Here is an 18,944-nt window from a genome sequence, read left to right as displayed (position 1 = left end):
TAATTCCCTAGAATATGTGCATAGGTCCCTGCCCTCTGTGTGATTCCCATTATCCTTGTTTTTTTTTTTTTTTCTTTTTCATAACTAGGTTTTGCAAAGGCTCTTTTTACAAAGACCAGGCTATACAATATTACTAGTTAAGCATGTGGTTCTGAATCCGACAGTGTAACCCCGTGATAAATACACAAAGTGGTAAGAGGGAGTTGAGCAGGTCCACTGTTCAGGTTTGGAAAGGCAATGCTGGTAAAGTCTCTAACCGTGTTTCTCTGCCTGGGGATTAAGAAGAGAGGCAAGATTCATCTCCACCCTCTGCTGGGCTTCTCTGTGCCAGCCATTAAGCTAGCTATACTTAGATTCAGAGGTGAGTTCACTTAAATTTTAGAAACCAGTACTATAGTGGTCCCAAACCTTTCCTGTAATACTTGCAGCAAAATGAGTCTTCTATTTGGAAGGTGGGGGTGGAGGTGGGAATTGCACATCCATGGATATGCTGCACACTCATTTCTGATGGCCTCACTCTCTGGGGTCCTTCCTACGAAGTGTGGGGTAAAAAGGAGATAAAAAGCAGTATGGACACGTGTCTACTCTTTCCTTAACTAAAACTCCCAAGTGCAGAGTTGGACGAAAGATTTTTGTGCCCCTTCCACATATAAGTGGTAATCATTTGGACTCTGAGCTATTTGGATGTCTAGGCCAGTCCTGTCCAATAGAAATAAATTAAAAGAATTTTAGTAACCACGTTAAAAAGGTGAAAAGGAACAAATTGAGTTAATTTTAATATTAATAATATATTTCAATGAATATTATCACTACAATATTAGTTAATATAAAAATTAAGATATTGAAAATACTTTCATACCACATTTTTGAAATTTGGTGTGCATTTTACATCTCTCACCTTAGAGTAGCTCCATGTCAAGTATACAATAGCCACATGTGGCTAATGGCTACCATATTGGACAATGTAGGTCTAAGTCACTTTGGCAACTTATGGAGATTAAAAAAAAACAGAAAGGAGACAATAAGACAGGTTATTTGGTATTTGGATTGTTCTGAAGAATTATGGCTGATTGGGGAATGACAAAGAGTGTAGACCTCTCAGTTAGTCCATTGTTCCTGTAACTTCTTGACTCTCATAGGTGACAGATAAGAACCTGCGGCTGAAGGAATTGAAAAGTCTGCAGGGAAATGATAACTTTCTGATAAATTCCCTAGTGGGTTTGCCATTGTGGGAACTTAGCTGGTGAAGTCTAGTAAGTACAGAATGTGAGGTGGAAAATGGTGCGTGAGTTAGTGTGATGGCTGTGGCCCGTCCTTGGCCCCTGGGTTCCCCTCGCCTCAGAAATAGATTTCATTGACTCAAGGGATTAGCTGTTCACCCATCCTGTTAAGGCTCGGTGAAAGCAGAGCCTTTGCGGTGTTCAGAATTACACATACCCCAGGAATGATTTTTGAGTTCCAAACTTCCTGTCATTGATACCTGGCCATCCTGACATGTCTGCAAATCCAAAAATAAAGAGCAGTGATGAAGAGGCCAGAGAAGTCAGAGGAAGTAGTGTCCTGAATGCCTGGGTTGAAAAATCTCCTGCCAATGGATATTATCAGATGGAGGGAGTGAGAAGGTCAAGGATCTCAGCTCCTCACTGGCGGGGAACTGGGGAGTCTGTGGCGGATGGGAATGCAGAGGCAACGAGGCCCCGTCCCTCTCAACATAGGCCAGGAGGCTCTGCCCTCACCATCCCTCCACCTATGAAGTGGGTTCTGTTGGCACCAACGGGAGTGTGTGCACTCATCAGAGTGAATTCCCTACCACGCAGGGACAGTTCAGCGGGGGTCACTGTCACCACCCTTATAAGTGCAGCGGACATTTGATATCAGTAAGATATTCCAGGTCCTTCAAAAGAGGCGAAGACTTTGCAGCGCTCTCTTTGCCAAAGGAGTCTGACTCTAATCGTCTTAAGGAAGTAAAGCTGGGGGGTTGGTTTACATACTGTTTCTCCTCTTACAGAGTTTGGGAAGTCAAATAGGGAGCAAGAGCTTCTGCAAATGTCAGCCCCAGATTCTCTTAGGGTTACATGTTGGCTACTTGTTTTCTCAAGAATTTCCCTTTCCAGCTTTTAAAGAGTGAGCACACAAACCCTGCAAGCATTTTATTGAGAGAAGGCTAAGGTTACACCAGTGAGAGAAAAACAACCCTGCTTCTTCACTGATTTGCAATAAAATATTAAACATGCACAAGCTAAAGGTATATGAAAAAAAAAACCACGAGGAAGATTTTGTGAGGTTCTTCTTAACTTGAAAGATGAGCGGATTGGATTACTGTAGGTCAGCCCGGGGTAGATAAATATCTTGACCCCTGAGGGAAATGGAGAATCTATTCCTCTGCTTTTTCTTGGGGGGCAGTTAGTTTGTATTTGTCCTTTTTCCCCCTCCCTCCTGTCCATCCCCCCACTCACTTCCTTCTTATTTGTAAGAATATATTAAAACCACGCTCAGTCTTGCCGCGTGGGATTAGGGCTTGGTTATCTAGCTGAGGGAAGGTTGTCTCTTCGTTTTTGGCATGATTGTCCATTTGGTCAGCAGTACTGAGTGTCACTGCATATGGCGCTTTGTAGAGATGGACAGGGAGGCCTTGGGAGTACTACTGTTTCTGGCAGCCAGAGCTGGGTTCGAGAAGAGAAGACTTGGGGTTGAGGACTCTGAAGGCAGCCAAAGGCGTAACCTGCCCTCTAGAAGCTCCCAGGCAGGTCACCCGGTCCTGCGGCTTGGCTCTCACTTCTGGCCTATGGCTTACAGGTGCTGGTTTCCCCTCCTTTCTGCCTTTCCTCTCCTTTATCTACTTCAGATCTGGTTTCTGTTCCTGTGAAAAACCACTTCCTCTGACCATCCTTCTCTGCTCTAATGGGTTGTCTTCACTCACTGAGGACTTGATCGGGACCGTCTGCATCAGAATTATCTCAGGGGCTTATTAAAGGTGCACATTTCCAGACTTGCCCAGACCAGCTGAATCAGAATATGAATCAGGATCTGTCATGTGGGTGGAATCTGCATTTCTGACTGAGGGTATAGGTAGGGTATGGGTGAGCCCATCACACAGTAAATTTTGAGGATGCCTCTCTAATGCTGCTGCATTTGGCAAGGTGGGCTATGGACACTAGGGATTCCGGCTCCATCTTTCTAAGCTATAGTTCCTTCTTGCAAAATGCAAAAGGGCAAAGGCTATACCCTCCAAAAGGGACACTGTGCCTGGTGTGCAGTAGGTACTCAATACATGTCAGCAAGACATTCTCTGGTTACTGCAGGAAAAAGGACACTTGTTTCGGTTACACTGTAATGGAGGGAAGCTGCATGCTCCAGAATTCCCCTGGCCTCCAACACCAGACCTGTCAGCCAAGTCTCATTTGCAGGAGCTGAAGGCTGCATGTCCCCCTCGCATGAAGTGGAGCCTGAGCAGGTGGCTCCAAAGGAGGAGCTTTTGAGTCAAAAAGAGGATGGAGGGGTCTCCTCTGCCTACGACACAGGAGGATGAGCTGGTAGGTCCTAGGCAAAAGTATCTCCCCCCACTAAGGAGGGCGCAGGGGAGCTGAGGAGATCAACCAGATCAGGGCAGCAGAGACCCCGAATATATTTCTCGTCAGCACCTCTATCCTTTCAGAGCCCATTCACGGGTCAAGCAATGCCTCTCTCTTTTGTTTTAGTTAACAGAAAAAGAGTTGGGGACTGGGAGTCAGAGAATGAAAGCAAATCCCTTAATCTGATCCTCTATTTCCTCACTCACCAAATGGAGGGAATACTGCCCTCCAGTGTAATCATAAGAACCAAGAAAATACCTGTAAATATGGTAAATTTTAAATCCCATAAATATAAGGGATTATTATTCTTCCTTTTTGCTTCCATGGCTCTGCTTTTAGTTTATTAAGAAAACAAAAAACCCTTTCCTTAACCCTGTTCTTCCCTCAAACTACCTATCATTTCTCCTTTTCTCTCCTTTTTTAAAAACCACCAACATTTGCAAAAGAGGCAGAGGTGATGACTGAGAGGGTCACACAGTCTTGGTCTGGAGGGATTCATGTGCATATGAAACTGGGCAGCATAGTTTCCAAGACAGCAGAGAGAAGGACCTGGTTTCAGAGTGAGGCACAGTGTGTGTGCCCTAGTTCCAGCACTTCTATGTTCCGTGTCCTTAAGTCTCCTCTGTAACATGCAGATGGTGGGGATGATAATACCTGCAGGATTGCTGTGAGGACTAGAATCAAGTCTAACACAGTGGAGAACATGCAGTAGGTGCTCAATAAATGCTAATGTCTATGTTTCACCTTCCTCCCAATCCCCAGATCTATTTATGGAAAAGACTGACACCTTTTCCCCTCAGTCATGTCTCCAACAATTTGGTCCAACCTATGCACTTGGACCAGAAGCTGAGTTCAGCAAAACTAACTTAGCTGTGCTATATGTGATGGGAGCTGGGGGAGAAAGAGGAGTGTGCTGCTGTCCTTATACTGTGTGTGTGTTTGTATGAACATGTGTATGTACATGTATATGTATGTGTTTATGTGTACGTGTGTGTGTGTTGCTGGACAGCTGAGTGAGGCACATGGTAACAAACCCTTTAGTCTAAGGCAGAGGTGACCACAGAGGACTGTGGGAGCTTAGGGGGAACACAGCTCAGCCTAAAGGGTCAGCGAGGAGGAGATGCCCCAGAGGCTTAGATGCACTTGGAGTGTGGGGAGTGGGGTTGGGAAGAGGAGAAAAGACAGGAGAAAGAGAATTCTGGGAACTAACCCAGGGAGCCAGCTTGAGACCACAACGTCTTCCCTGGAGCATCAGCATTTCCATCTCTGGAAGCTCACCAGATAATCTCCTCCTGACCTCATCCTTGGTTATTTTTTGGTGTTGCTTTTCTTTAACTATTTCAAATTATCCAAAGAGTAATAGGTCTTTTGAAGAATGTGGTGTTATTTTCTTGTGTTAGGTAAAATGATAGGGGCAGGAACTTGCTGCATAAACAAGGACAGGACTGGGTGCAGTAAGGATGTCCACACCCAGGCTGGATGCGAGGATGCCTGGACCCAAGTTGAGGCAGGGGGAAGCTGGGACAAGTAAAGAGTAGGGACCCAGAGTGGACAGTGAAAGACCAGAAACCTTCCTGCCCACCTGGGCACTTCTCTCCCATGCAGAAAAGCCATTCCTGGCCAACTCACCACGCCGATGGAGAAATAGTTGTTCATGATGTTGTATGGGACCTGGTCTCCATTCTCCACCTCCTCTCTGGGGATGACTTCCAGATGCCAGCGGTCCAGCATCACCAAGGGGCTCTGCTCGATGTCTTTCAGGATTTTTGTCAGGCTGCCCCCTTCATAACCTGTGGAGCGCAGCACTGCATTTGGCCCCAGAGCAGAAAGGCTTGGTTGCTGCTCATGCAGCTATCAGGGTGGGGCACCCCTTGGGCACCCCCAGTGTGTCCAGGCCAGAGTCACTTAGGTTTCCCGGGCCACAGAGAAGGAAAGGACAATCTGGAGTAATTAGAAAGAAGCCAGGGTGATCTGGAAGCCAGAGTGGCAGGGGCAGGGCCGGGTGCTGGCCAAAGATGGGTAGGCCTGTGTAGCTGAAGCGAGGCCTGGAGAATCAGTGTGCGGATGGCTGGGAAGCTGCACATAGGAGAACTAAGGATCTGTTCCAGGACTGTGTCATGATGCAGATGGACAATGCTATAGGCAGAATTTTAGGATAGTCCCCACATTTCTTGCCCCTGAGGGATATATACCCAGCAACCCCCAGGACCTGTGGATAAGAGGGGCTAGTCAGTTGTGATTTGGTATATTATATGGCACAGCTGACTTCAAGGAGGCAAAATTATCCTAAGTGGATCTGACTTAATCAGGTGAGTCTTTAGAAAGACTGGGCTTTTCCTTAAGAAATAGGTCCGAAGCTTGAGAGGGATTGGGACTGAGGGAGAGTCTCTTTTGCCAGCTTTGAAGATGGAGGGATGAATCACGCAAGGAATGAGGAAGGCCTCTAGGATATGAGAGTGATCCCAGCTGACCACCAGCAAAGAGACAGAGACCTCAGATCTACAAAGAATGGAATTCAGCCAACAACCTGAAAGAGTTTCAGAAGGAAATTCTTCCCCTAGAGTCTTCAGAGAGGAGCACAGCCTGTTCAGTGCCCTGATTCTATCCGGTGAGGCCTAGTCACATTGTTCTAGGATTTTTTTTTTTCTTAAAGCATTTATATGGGTGCACTGGGTCTTAATTGCAGTATGTGGGATCTTGTTTCCTGACCAGGGATTGATACCAAGCCCTCCACATTGGGAGTGCAGAGTCTTAGCCACTGGACCACCAGGGAAGTCGCTGTTCTGGGATCTCTGACCTACAGCAGCTGATACAAGGATGTTTTAAGCCTCTGTGTTTATAATCATTAGTTGTTGCATAGTTTGTGGTTGTTTAGTGGCTAAGTCATGTCTTACGGTTTGGAACCCCATGGACTGTAGCCCTCCAGGATCCGTCGTCCATGGGATTTCCCAAGTAAGAATACTGGGGTGGGTTGCCATTTCCTTCTCCAGGGGATCTTCCCCACCCAGGAATTGAATCCTCCTCTCTTGTGTCTCCTGCATTGGCATGCAGATACTTGACCACTGAGCCACCAGGAAAGCCCTTGTTTGTACAGAGTAGCAATGGAAAACTAATGTATCAAGTGAACTGTAGGTAAGAAGTTAGTGAGAGAGACAGTCTTTTCTTTCAAATAACACTTCCATGTTCCTGCTTACCTCTGGGACAAGCTTGAAGAGCATTTTCAAGCTGTCAGGGGTCTGGTCAGCATCTCAGGGGATGCATCACAAGATAGCAATGAAAGTAATGAGGTAGCTGAGGGCCTTGATGCTAACTGGGAACACAGTGCTGTGGGAAATTTGTGCCTCACTCTGCTGCCTAGATGCCCAGAGTCTGAGGCCTCAGTCTGCTTGTCCCTCTTGAGTAGAGGGTCTTTCCCGAGCCCAGTGTGTGGCTGAGGACCCTGACAGCTCTTCCCAGGCCTGCCAGCTTCCTTCTGGGGCTAGCTTCTGCTTGCTCTGCCCCCGCCCTCCAAGCAGGCACACTTACCGCTACGGGCCTGGTCTTGGATCACTCCCAGAATTGATCAGCCATCTGGAGTCTCATCCCAATTCTGCCTGCCAGCCTGATCCGTCCGCTCCAAGTGCTGTCCTGAACCTCCCCGCTCTATGGAGCGTGCGCAGCTCTACAGGGGCTGCTGCAGTTTGCAGAGTTCTTAGCTCCTGCCCATTGCCCTATAAGCTGGTTACTACTCTGAGGTCCCCCTTAGGGGAATTTCAGAATGAGAGGCCCTGGCCCTGGGATGATCTGAAATGCCCCTGGTAACTGGTTAATTGGACTTTTCAGTCTTTATTCTGAGTCCCAATTCAGAAGAAGGTCAGTAATTTGGAGAGGGGGAATTTCAGGCAGAAAAATTCCTACGTGAGCCCTGACTGGGATGAACCCTGGAGAGGAGACAAAGGAGTTGACTTGTTCTGCAGAAGGAGACGGAGCTTTCCCAGTGGCTCAGTGGTAAAGAATCTGCCTGCAATGAAGGAGCCCTGGGTCAGGGAGATCCCCTGGAGAAGGGCATGGCAACCCACTCCAGTATTCTTGCCTGAAGAATCCCATGGATGGAGGAGCCTAACGGGCTACAGTTTGTGGGGTCACACAGAGTTGGCCATGACTGAAGCGACTTAGCACACAAGCACACACATAGAGGGAGACAGATTCAAAGTCGAGAGTTTCAGGCTGATAGTAAATCTTGTGAAGGGCAGACATAGGCCCTGGCACCAGGGAAAGGCATGGATTAGAGATGACCCCAGGGTTGAGTATTTCTCCATGGAATGTAATCCTTAAGAGGGGAGCTAGTCTAGCTCTGCAGAGCCTCCCTGTAGACTGGGGTGCTTGTCCCTCAGATAGTGCCCCTCCCACGCAGACTCACCTCCTCCCCAGCGGAGACAGCGGGCCAGGTCATTTCCTGTTCCAAGAGGCAGGACAGCCACAGGTGGATGCTTTGCAAAGTTGGCCTTATCTGCAACCCATGAAGAGGAAGAGAGAACCATATGCCACATGATTACAGAAGGTTTAAGTTGTTCAGTTATCTATTATCTAATGCTTGAACGCCTCTATGGCATTCTTTGTTTGAATACTTCTCCTGTTGGGGAACTCACTACTTCCTAAAGCTATCTCTTCCATCTGCAGTAAGCTAACCACTGCAAAGGAGCCTTCATATTGAGCTAAATCTGTCTCCAAGTAACTTACACCTGGTTTATCCTCATTTCATCCTAATTCTTTCCAAAGGGTGACAGTGGTATACCTCAAAAACATTGGTTTGCATAGTTTTAATCTTCAATGATAACAAGCATTTACCACACTTATCCCTTAGACAGACCCTGCAAGATATTATCATTCATGTGGATGAAGAAATAGAGGTTCATGGAGGGAAAGTCATTCTAGAGTCAGCATCCAAACCCAGATTTCTGCACCTCCAAGTCCAAACTCCTCCTTTCTTCAGAGTCTAAGCAGCTGCATAAATAGTAAAACAGGTGGGTCTGAGACATCAGAAACTGAAGATGCCTCACCTCAAGTCATTCAGGTTCAAAAGCTTAAAAATAACATTGTGTCAAACAAGCCAAACCCTGAGATGTTATCTGGCACCTAGGGAACAGTTTGCCACTTCCACCGCCTCCCAGACTTGCAAACACACAGAGTCCTGATCCTATCTCCCACGATGGCTGTGATGAAGCACCAGGTCAAGCCATTAGAGAAAGCATAGCATAACGTGTCTGTTTTCATCTGGCTGCATATCTACAGCAGCATGTTGACTGCGCTGGGAAAGCTGAAGGAGGCCAGACACCCACTGGGTTGCAGGGGATATCACTTATATAAAGCTCAGAGCATCTGATGCCAGGGAAGGATGCGGGTGATGTGACTGGGGAGCATGGCTAGGGATGGAGTGGGGGGCAGTGCAAGAATCATCATCCTGCATGAGGTTCATGCCAGGGCTGCCCCAGCAGAACAGGCCGCCCCCCCCCACCTCCAACTGTCCCCCCAGGTTGTCATACTCATGCCGGAAATGGCTGAGGCAAGACTCAGGGCTGAGGTTACTGCCAGGAGGGTTGAGATGGAGTAAGTTGGTGGACTCTCTTATTCCTCAGAACAATGCATTTATGCCTCTGGCCTTTGCTGGGACTCTTCCTTTCCCTGGAAGACCCTTGTTTGTTTAAGTCTGCCCCCTCTTCTGTGGCTCCCTTTGCAGCAGATCAACCATCCTCACAGTGCTGAGGTTAGACACCTGGATGTAATTCTAGATTTTTCCTTCTCCCTCACCACACATCCGTTCACACATCAATTTCTACATGCTGTCTCCATAGCTTTCCAGGCAATCTCTCCTCTCCCTCCCATGGTGCTGGCTGAGTTCTGACACAGTTTGTGTCCTTCCTACTGGTATTGCTGCAGCGGCCCGTCTCTGTCCTCTTGGCGTCCAGTTTCTCCCCCTGTATGTTCTCCACAGGTCCACCTGGGCAGGCAATCCTTGAACCACAAGCCTGATCACACTAGTCTACCGTTTTGCCTTCTGCCATGACTCCCATCACTCCTTAGCCTGGCAGCAAGGCCCTTCTCAGCTCTGCTTTACTCTCTAGCCTCATCCTTCTCACATCCTGCTTCCCACTCACTATGTCAACATGTGGTTCAATGCAGAGGCCCTTCCTGGTTGGCCCAGTCTGGACCTCGTGCCTCTCCAGAGTGCTTCTCTAGTGCCAGGGATGATCTCATTCACACTGTTTTGTACATGACTACTTGTTTGTTCCCCAAATGTACTGTGACCTTCCTGGGGGACCTGTATCTCATTTGTCGTCGTAGCTCTACACCTTTACTGAAGGCCTAGATGCTGTGCTAGGTGCGCCAGCTCTCATAGCAGGCAGAAAAAAAAAAAAAAAAGACATGGCTCTGGCTCTCATGGTACCTACCGTTGAGAGGGAGAGATAACTATTAACGAGGTAATTGGTGCATAATTTCAAATGCATACTAGGAAGGAGGTGACTGTGGTCCTGTAATGAGTGATCAGGGAAGGCTTCCCCAAGGAAGGCTGAGGTCTGAAGTAGAAGCCGACCAAGCAAAGGCTAGGGGAGCAGAACAGACAGGCCCTTTGGTATAAGGGACACTAGGGTCTTCAAGGGTCAGAAAGGGATTGAGTGTTTGAGGGGGAGGCTGGGGTAGGAAATGAGGCTGGAAGGGTGGGCAGCTGCTAGGCACCACTTTGGGCCCCCTGAAGCATTGGTTTTATCTTTATCTAAGAATCCTGGGAAGCCACTGATGTGCTTCACACACATCACAAACCCACTGACATTCAGGAAGGACCACTCTGGCTATTGCACGAGAACAGATCAGAGAGAGAGCTGAAATGGGGAGGCAAAGAGCACTGAACAAGGGCCTCAATCTCTTGAATGAATGAATGAATGAACATTGTCCACTTATTCCTTTTACTCTTGTTTTTTGATCTCTGTTTTTTAACCTGTGAAAAAAACAGATCACCTCACATGCTCTTTCTGTTCTGGGCAGCATGTATCACCTGTGTTCTCTGCAGATGAATTTTATAAAGCTTGTCCGCAAACCCTACTTTCTCCTTCCTTATGGAGAGGGAACCCTACAAGCAGTTCCTAGCACTGCAGCCATCCACCCTCTGCTGATCAGCTTTCTCTTCCCCGGCTCCCAGAGGATGCCTGCCTCCTCCCACAAACAACTCCAGAGCCCTACGTGACAAGAGAGCGTGGGTGGCTGCTTGGCAGGGCCGTGTCCATGGAAACCAAAGTGCCTGTGGGGGAGCAGATGCGGCAGGTGTGGGGAATGCCTGTCCCAACCCAGGTGGTTTGCTTACGACCCCTGGGGGCCCAGCCTTCACCACCCTGTTCAGAGTCTATCCTGGCCCATCCTCCACTCCCTTCTTCCCAGAGGAAGTCCTTGTCTCCCATGGGAAGTCAGCATATCCTGTGAGCTCCATCTTCCAAAGCTATCCAGACCCTGACTCCTCCTTACCACCTCCTCTGTCTCTACTATGGTTCACGGCCCAGGTCCCCTCCTTGGGTCTCTGCAGGAGCCTCCTAACTGGTCTCCCAGCTCCCACCCTTTTCAGTTTCTGTAATCTGTTGTGCCCCTGCTTTGCTCGAAACAATCTAGCATCTTGGGACCTTCTCAGTGTGACAGCTGCATTCCGTGTCATGTCGTCCACGTCCTGGTGACTTGGCCCTGCTTTGTCTCTGCTTTATCCCCGGCCCCTCTCCCCTCACAGACTCCACCCTGGGCATGCTCTGCAGCCTCCTCACTGGCCTTCTCCTGCTCCTGCCTCAGGGCCTTTGTATCTGCTGTTCCTTCTGCCTGAATTACTCTTTCCTTGGGCATCCATGAAGCTCACTCTCCTCCAGGTCTCCATGTAAATGTCATCTGCTCCTCAGGGCCTTCAAAACCACCCTGTCTTAGTTTGCAACTCCGATCCCACTGCTGAGATCACTTTGCCCATTTTCTGCTGTTCTCTCTTTTTAAAAAATCACTTTCTGTCATACTGTATGTTTCACTTATTTATTTTCTGCCTGCCTCTTCCCTCTAGAAGGAAGCTCCATGAGGGTGAGAGTTTCCTTTATTTACTGCTGCATCGCCAGGGCTTCCGCGGGAGCTGAGCACCTGGAGGTACGCAGGCAGGATCTGGGGAACAAAGGATGAAAACAGCCAAGCAGCCCAGGCTCCATGCTCTGGACTATCTCCACAATTCCCTTGGCTGACTTCCTGAGTTTATGTTCTATATCTCAGTGTTTATCTGCACTCTCCAGGGTTAGATCTTGAATGTATCCCTCATCCCAGAATTTCAGTTATTCTCCATCATTTACTGGTGGTACTGTGTCCAAGGACCCACAAGTCCAGGCAGGCCTCCTGATTCCCAGCCCAGACCCTCCCCACCATCCCCATCACCCTTTTGATCAAGGCATATTGGACATACCCCATCGTAGCTTTTCTTTGCTTGAACTGATCTGAGCTTTCTAGATGTGCTTTGTGGGCTCTGGGCTCTAGGTGTTCATCTCAAGGTGACTTGCCCTGCACTATGCATCTATTCTTAGTTCTCTTGCCTTTATCCAGCACTCTGGACCTGTCTGGGAGAAGGCAATGGCAACCCACTCCAGTACTCTTGCCTGGGAATCCCATGGACGGAGGAGCCTGGTAGGCTACAGTCCATGGGGTCTCGAAGAGTCAGACACGACTGAGCGACTTCATTTTCACTGTTCACTTTCATGCACTGGAGAAGGAAATGGCAACCCACTCCAGTATTCTTGCCTGGAGAATCCCAGGGATGACAGCCTGGTGGGCTGCTGTCTATGGGGTCGCATAGAATCGGACACGACTGACGCGATTTAGCAGCAGCAGCAGCAGCAGCTGGACCTTCCTGGAGTCCCAGTCCTGCTGCTTTTCCCCCCAGTCTCCTTATCTGGCCTGTCTTGCAACTACTCAAATCCTGCCCGTGACAGATATTTTTGAAGCAAGGCCTGAGACTAAGCTGTTAACATCTGTACATGTGGGAATCCTTCCATTGTGTTTTCTTTCTTTTGTCCACCCAAAGTAGGTATTTAGTGAAGCACTGGTCCAAGAGTAGAAACAAAGATAAACAAGACATGGTTCCATTTCTCTTTTTTATTACCTTCCTCTGACTTTAAATATGGGCTTCCCAGGTGGTGCTAGTGGTAAAGAACCCGCCTGCAAAGCAGGAGACGTGGGTTCCATCCCTGAGTCAGGAAGATCCCCTGGAGGAGGGCATAGCAACCCACTCCAATATTCTTGCCTGGAGAATCCCATGGACAGAAGAGCCCGGCAGTCTATAGTCCATGGGGTTGCAAAGAGACATGACTGACGCAACTTAGCACACACACGCACAACTTTAAATACACTTATTGTAAATCAACTACAAAGGTCCTTCCAGCTCATTCTTACCAATGCAATCCAAAATCCAGCCAACTGTCCCATCACCTCCACAGGCCAAAACACGGAAGTCTGGAGTATCGCGGAAAAAGTTAAGTCTGGGAAGTAGAAAGGCCAAAATGGTTTTGTTTACAGGCTGACCTTTGACACTCTTTGAGTCAGAGTCCCCCTTCCCCACCCCAACACCCTGCTCCCTTCCCTGGAAGCATATTATGACCTTGACTCCTTTTGGGGTTGAAAGGGTCACTCAGTGTTCTGAAACCAGAACGTACTAAGCAATGCCATTGAGTATGAACCCCATGGAGCCATCTTTGTCTAAGGAGATTCTGACTCAGTATTCAACACAGAAAATGGTTTTCTAGAAAATGTCTATGATTTATGCAGAGGAATCTACAGTTTGCTTATTTTGGCACCAATACAATTAACCCCCAACATCTGCCGCCTCTCTGGCTCTCTTAACCTGCTCTGTCCTCAAAACCTCTGAGATGCATTGAACTAGCTGAATCTTCATCCCACCCCAGACCTAAGTGGAGTGAGCACCATCTCCCCTCAGAGGCCTTAACCCTGTAGAGCAGGGCTCTTAACCTGGGGTGCATATCTAAGAGGTCTGTGGGTAGAATCCAGAGGGCCTTGAACTTGAAAAAAATGTTACACTATTATCTTCCCTAAACTCTAACTGAAAATTAGCATTTCCTTCAACAATACCTGTGACTTTGTTAAGCAGCCGAAATGACAGGTATTTCAATGTTTTACTACAGTTGTGGCAGGCATTTTCTATTATCACTTCTGCTCATTACTGTTTTAATTTACAGCAGCTATTAGGCCCGCCTCTGGAAATTGCTATGTAATGTCTTAATAAATCACGTGTATTTTCCTGTCACAGATTTGTTGTCTAACCTTTAGTAACTGTCTTTTCAATAAAATTTCCCTGGGTATTCCTATATACTTCATTTTATACATTAAAAAATATTATCTTAATATTAAGAGGGGGTCCATAGGCTCCATGAGACTGCCAAATGGGTTCCTGGTGCAAAAAAGGTTAAGAACCTCTGCCATAGCACAGACAGGATCTGGGGAGGCCTCGGGGTGGGGCTTGAGAAGCTGAAGCCCAGGATTTCCTCTTTGCTCTGCTTGGTGATCTGAGGAGACCCCTGGGGTCTTCTGCCAATGCAGGTGTGGGCAAATTAACATCCCCTCCCGGCCTTTCTCTTGTAGAACTCTTCTCTCCTGTAGAAGTGGATTCTGAATGAAGGCTACCTTCAGCTAGACAGCCTCTCTGCTTACAGGCTGACATATACAGCAGAGAGAGATACTCAGGGCACAGCGGACCTAAAAGCAGCCACCAGGCTTGTCATCCTGGGCAAAGCCAATTTAGGATGGATGCGGTTAAGGGGCAGTACTGTCTGTATTCAGCTGTCAAAATGCCCTAGAAGAGAGCAGGCTGGTAAAGGCATCTGTGGGCTGCTGCTCAGTCACAAGTCACAAATGGAGCAGTTGTCGGCCATCACGGGGACCATGATGGCACGTGCAGCAGTACAGGTGGGCTTTATTTTGACATTAATTTTATAGGTAAGTCACGGCAGAGGTGCTGAATTTGCACTCATGTTTCTTTCCCCTTTAGTGGTCTTGTATCATCACTGCCATAAATAATAGCTGTGTGTCAAACAGCTGAAGACAGAGTCTCTTCTTACTTATTTTTAAAAATGAAAAATACTTAAAAAAATTTTTGGCTATGCTGCATGGCATTTGGGATCTTCGTTTCCTCACCAGGAATTGAACCCACACCCCCTGCAGTGGAAGTACAAAGTCCTAACCACTGGACCACCAGGGAAGTCCTCAGAGTCCCTTTTTAGAGTCTTTACCCAGACCCTCTTAAGGTCTTGGTGAGCCAAGCATAGCAATGCAAGTTTGGATGTTGGAAACCCCATCCCAGGAAGCCCAGATCTGAGGACTGGCACTGAGACAGCCTCGGGCTGGCCAGCCAACATCTCTAGTGCACTGGCTCCAGCTGGTAAGAAGGTAGCAGTCTTTGGGTGCCTTCCAGCCCCAGTGCTGGAGGAACCTCTGATTACAGGGCTTATCATGTCACGGTTCCTCCCACAGAACTTGGGGAGAGCTTCAGAGGGGCTGCCTCATCTCCTTTTGTTGCTCCCCATCTCCTCAACACAGGGAAATAGCCAATAGGCAAATGACAGGAGACGGGCCGGTGGGGGTGGGGAAGGGGTGCACCGAACAACCTCTAAACTGGATGATTCAGGAAAAAATGTGATTTCATCGAACAACTAATTGTCTTGATCCTAAAATGCCTCGACAACAGAACATGCCGTGGAACTCTGAGTCAGCCGTATAGATTTCTGAAACACCGACAGACAGTGCTAAGAAAACTCTTTTCTTCTCCCTGATGATTCAGTATGAAGATGCCAGCTAATACAGCCTTGCGAACAAGTTAATTTACGAGCCTGCCCTTCTGGCCAATCCCACAGATGACATTTGCAATTTTTCCCTCTTACAAAATCAATAGCTTTTTCTGGGATAAAGTAGACTAGGCTGCTTCCCAGAGTCAGCTGTAATGGGTGTTCCTCAGTATCTCCAGGAGGAAGTAAGAGTAGATAATGAGGAAAAGAAGAGAAAAGGAGTGAATTGGTAGGAAGGACAAGTCTATGGATGAAAGAGATTAAAAAAAATAAACAAACCACCCAGAAAGCTATCCTCTTTAGAGATTACAGGGGGTGGGGGAGAAATAAGAAGTAAAGATTGTGTCTCCATACCCTGGAGTAGGCCCCCCATTGTCCAGGTTGAAAACTTGTTTGGGGTTGAGCAGATAGTGGAATTTCCGAAGAATTCTATGGAAAAAAAAGAAAGAGAGAGAGAGAGACCGAGACAGAGAAGGGGAATGTCATTGTGAGAAGTCATAGGAGGGCAAGTACCTCTCCAGCCCAGTGATGGTGGGAACGTGGGTCTCTTTAAACCCAAGAAGGGGAAGACTGCACATAGGTCCTGCAGACCCTGAACTCCCAGGTCCAGCTGGCCTCACCCAGGCCCTCACCCTGGTTCAAAGTCTCCCCACCATCCAAGATTCTAGTCTCCGACCCCAGGAGTAGTACCCCTTGCACAGAGGACAGTGCAGAGCAACCCAGAGAACAGAACTCATATTCTCCTGAGGGCTTCTCCTTCATGGAGAACTTCTCCCAAATGTTCTGCATGTTCTAGGTAGTATGATTCTGCTCTTTGTGGACTAGACAAAGATCCCCCAAGTCCTGGGGTCAGGAGGCCATGCAGGAAGTGGAGTTAGGGCAGAGGAGCACTGGGGGCAGTAGCCACATCTAGGCTTGGTTTCAAGGCTTCAGCTTGAGGCTAAATAGGTCAGTTCAGAAAGGGTGCTCTGCCCCTAGGATTGGGGTTGGGGGGGTCTCATAATTCTTGTTGAAGATCTGCTTGTTATTTTTTAAAGCGTGGATTCCAGATCACCATGTCAACAATTCATTGCCTCAGAGCTGAACACAGGAGGCAGAGCTGCTCTGCCCATCCCCTACTCTCTGCAGACTGGGCATATCCTTCACTGATGAGATGCGTGCCCTGCTCTCTCGGGGTGGCATAGCCTAAGAAGTCTCAACCAGGTGCCTCTGCCATGTCTCTTAAATCAAGAAAAGACTCGGAAGGCAGGGAACTTAACAGGCATCTCAGAACTTGGCCTGATTCTGGGAAACAGAATAATGGCCCATGTGACAAGCCCTAAGCACTATGTCTATCTTAATACTCACAAAACCCCCATGGGAGGAGAAATGATTACTATCTTTATTTTACAGAGGATGAAACCAAGGCACAGGGACGTTAAGTCACTTGGACCAGGTCATCAAATGATGTGTGGTAGGGCTGGGACTGGACCACAGGTCTGCCATCTCCGTAGCCCACTCGGTTATGGCTGAGGGGAAGAAAGGACCCGGATGAGGTTGTTCTAGCCTCTCCATCTCAAAAAAGAAGAGAACATACCTTTCTCCTTGTCTCCCTCCACTCTTGGGGTTCACCAAGACCAGCAGGGGGTGGGTACCCGGAGTGGGGATGATCTTATACTTCAAAGGCAAAAGAAAAAGAAGTTAGCTGTGTTTCAGCCCACAGAAAGGAATGCGATGAGAGTGGATACTAAGACAGGTCCCGGGAGAGGCAGCTGGGAAGCAGATCCAGGCATGGGGTAGAGGAGGTCAGGAGGCAGTAGGTGCTGCTCCACTGGCTTAATCTGAGGGATTAAGCAGTTAAGTGTCTCCAGCCTAAGTGGTTTTTAAGTAGCATTAATGGTGACAAGGGTTTGAGGTGGGGATCAGAGATGGGGCTTCAAATTATTCAGCAATGGTGTGGCTTTGTGCCCACAGCACAAGATTAGCTTTTGTGAAGATACAACTGAAATGATCTTAGAAAATATGGCCATCCGTATGTCCTATACCTAAATAGAATGGAGCTAATCATCACTTCCACCCCCGGCATCTTTCAAATCCACATTTGCAGCCCCAATTTTTCTCCCGAGCTCTGGTTCCACCTTTCTCACAGTCAAAGGCGGTATCTTCAGCCACTGGAACATGCCCCAGATCTGACTTACCTTCTTTCCCCCGAAAACTGGTCCTCTCTCCTGGCTACTATTATTATTCATCCAGTCACCCAGGGAAGACCCTGTCCTGCCAGCTCTTTCCCTGGAATGTCTCACTACCTCCAGCAGCTGCCACAATGCCCACACTGCTCAGGCCTTTCTCACCTCAGATGAAGCCCGTAAGCTGCCCCCACGCAGTTCTTTCCCAGGTATCACTAGTCCTACCACTCCTGCTCAAAATCCTTTAATGACAGCTCATTACCCAGAGGATAAAATCCAAACCTGCTAACCTGGCCTGCAAGGTATTTATGTGTCGCCCCATTCTATCGTTCTCCCTTAATCACTCTAACCTTCACTGCAGTTCCAGCCAAGTCTGGCTCTTACCCTCTAGTGAGTGAATTCCCACCCTGTGGGGCTGCTCACACTGGTTTCATCTCCTCCTCAATGCCCTGAAATGCCTATTTCCTTCATAGAAACCTTAAGAAAAACTTCTCATCCTCAAGGCCCAATTCAAGACCTACTTCGTCTATGAAGTTTTGCTTGATCATTGCAATGAAAACTATTGCACTTGAAGCATATAATATCTTCTGGGTTTCGTTTGGTATTGTTTATTTGCATGTTTTTATTTTTTATTTTCTCAGGTGAAGCCAAAGTGAAAGTGTTAGTCACTTAGTCCTGTCTGACTCTTTGTGACCACATAGACTGTAGCCCACCAGGCTCCTCTGTCCATGTAATTCTCTAGGCGAGAATATTGGAGTGGGTAGCCATTCCCTTTGCCAGGGGATCTTCCCGGCCCAGGGATCGAACCTGGGTCTCCTGCATTGCAGGCAGATTCTTTACCATCTGAACACCAGGGAAGCCCAAATGTCTCAAAACATCAACTGGATATTAAATGTCTCAAGGGCAGGGTGGGAGTGTGTATAACCCTCCTACCAAGGATCCCGTTGCCCCAGAGACAAGTGTACTCAGTAAATACCTGTAGCTTCAGCAGAAGGATACACCAATACAGAGGTGCAGCGCTGCTCCATATTCACTGTCTTATGCCTACTTTTTCATATCTCAAGCTAAAAATGCAGCAAACCCAGTGCCAGATAAGTTGAAATGGACAGCAATATTCTTTATACATTTTAGGAATTTTTTCATCTGCCAAGGATGATTATTTGTGTGATACCCAGAAGCATCTTGGAGATTGAGAAGTAAATCTTTACCTCTGGGGGTGATATTCAGAATGCTGAACAACCTGCATACATGGACACTGTCCAATCAGAACAGATGCAGGATAAGCAGATAGATGCCAGCTGTGAACGGACATATCTGCACTGTGTGCGTGTGTGTGCATGCTCCATCTGACTTTCTCCCCTTCAAGGTATCTA

The 18,944-nt window shown here is 47.8% G+C and overlaps 1 protein-coding gene across 3 annotated transcripts in view; it reads right to left on the bottom strand.

The window, feature by feature from the left end:
* Positions 1–18,944, bottom strand: part of DGKG (diacylglycerol kinase gamma) — a 211,674-nt gene that overhangs the window by 88,460 nt on the left and 104,270 nt on the right. For 2 of the 3 annotated variants that reach the window (XM_043473483.1, XM_043473480.1), the window contains 5 exons: positions 16,983–17,062; positions 15,761–15,835; positions 13,005–13,090; positions 7,972–8,061; positions 5,202–5,362 (listed from right to left, as the gene is read on the bottom strand). In XM_043473483.1, coding sequence (XP_043329418.1) covers positions 5,202–5,362; positions 7,972–8,061; positions 13,005–13,090; positions 15,761–15,835; positions 16,983–17,062 — 492 coding nt within the window. The remainder of the gene's footprint in view (positions 1–5,201; positions 5,363–7,971; positions 8,062–13,004; positions 13,091–15,760; positions 15,836–16,982; positions 17,063–18,944) is intronic. The other variant, XM_043473481.1, reaches the window with a different exon arrangement.

Source organism: Cervus canadensis, chromosome 7 (assembly GCF_019320065.1).
Source record: "Cervus canadensis isolate Bull #8, Minnesota chromosome 7, ASM1932006v1, whole genome shotgun sequence".
Classification (NCBI taxonomy): Eukaryota; Metazoa; Chordata; class Mammalia; order Artiodactyla; family Cervidae; genus Cervus; species Cervus canadensis.
The sequence above is the reverse complement of the archived record's forward strand: the minus strand, read 5'-3'. Positions and strand labels throughout refer to the sequence as shown.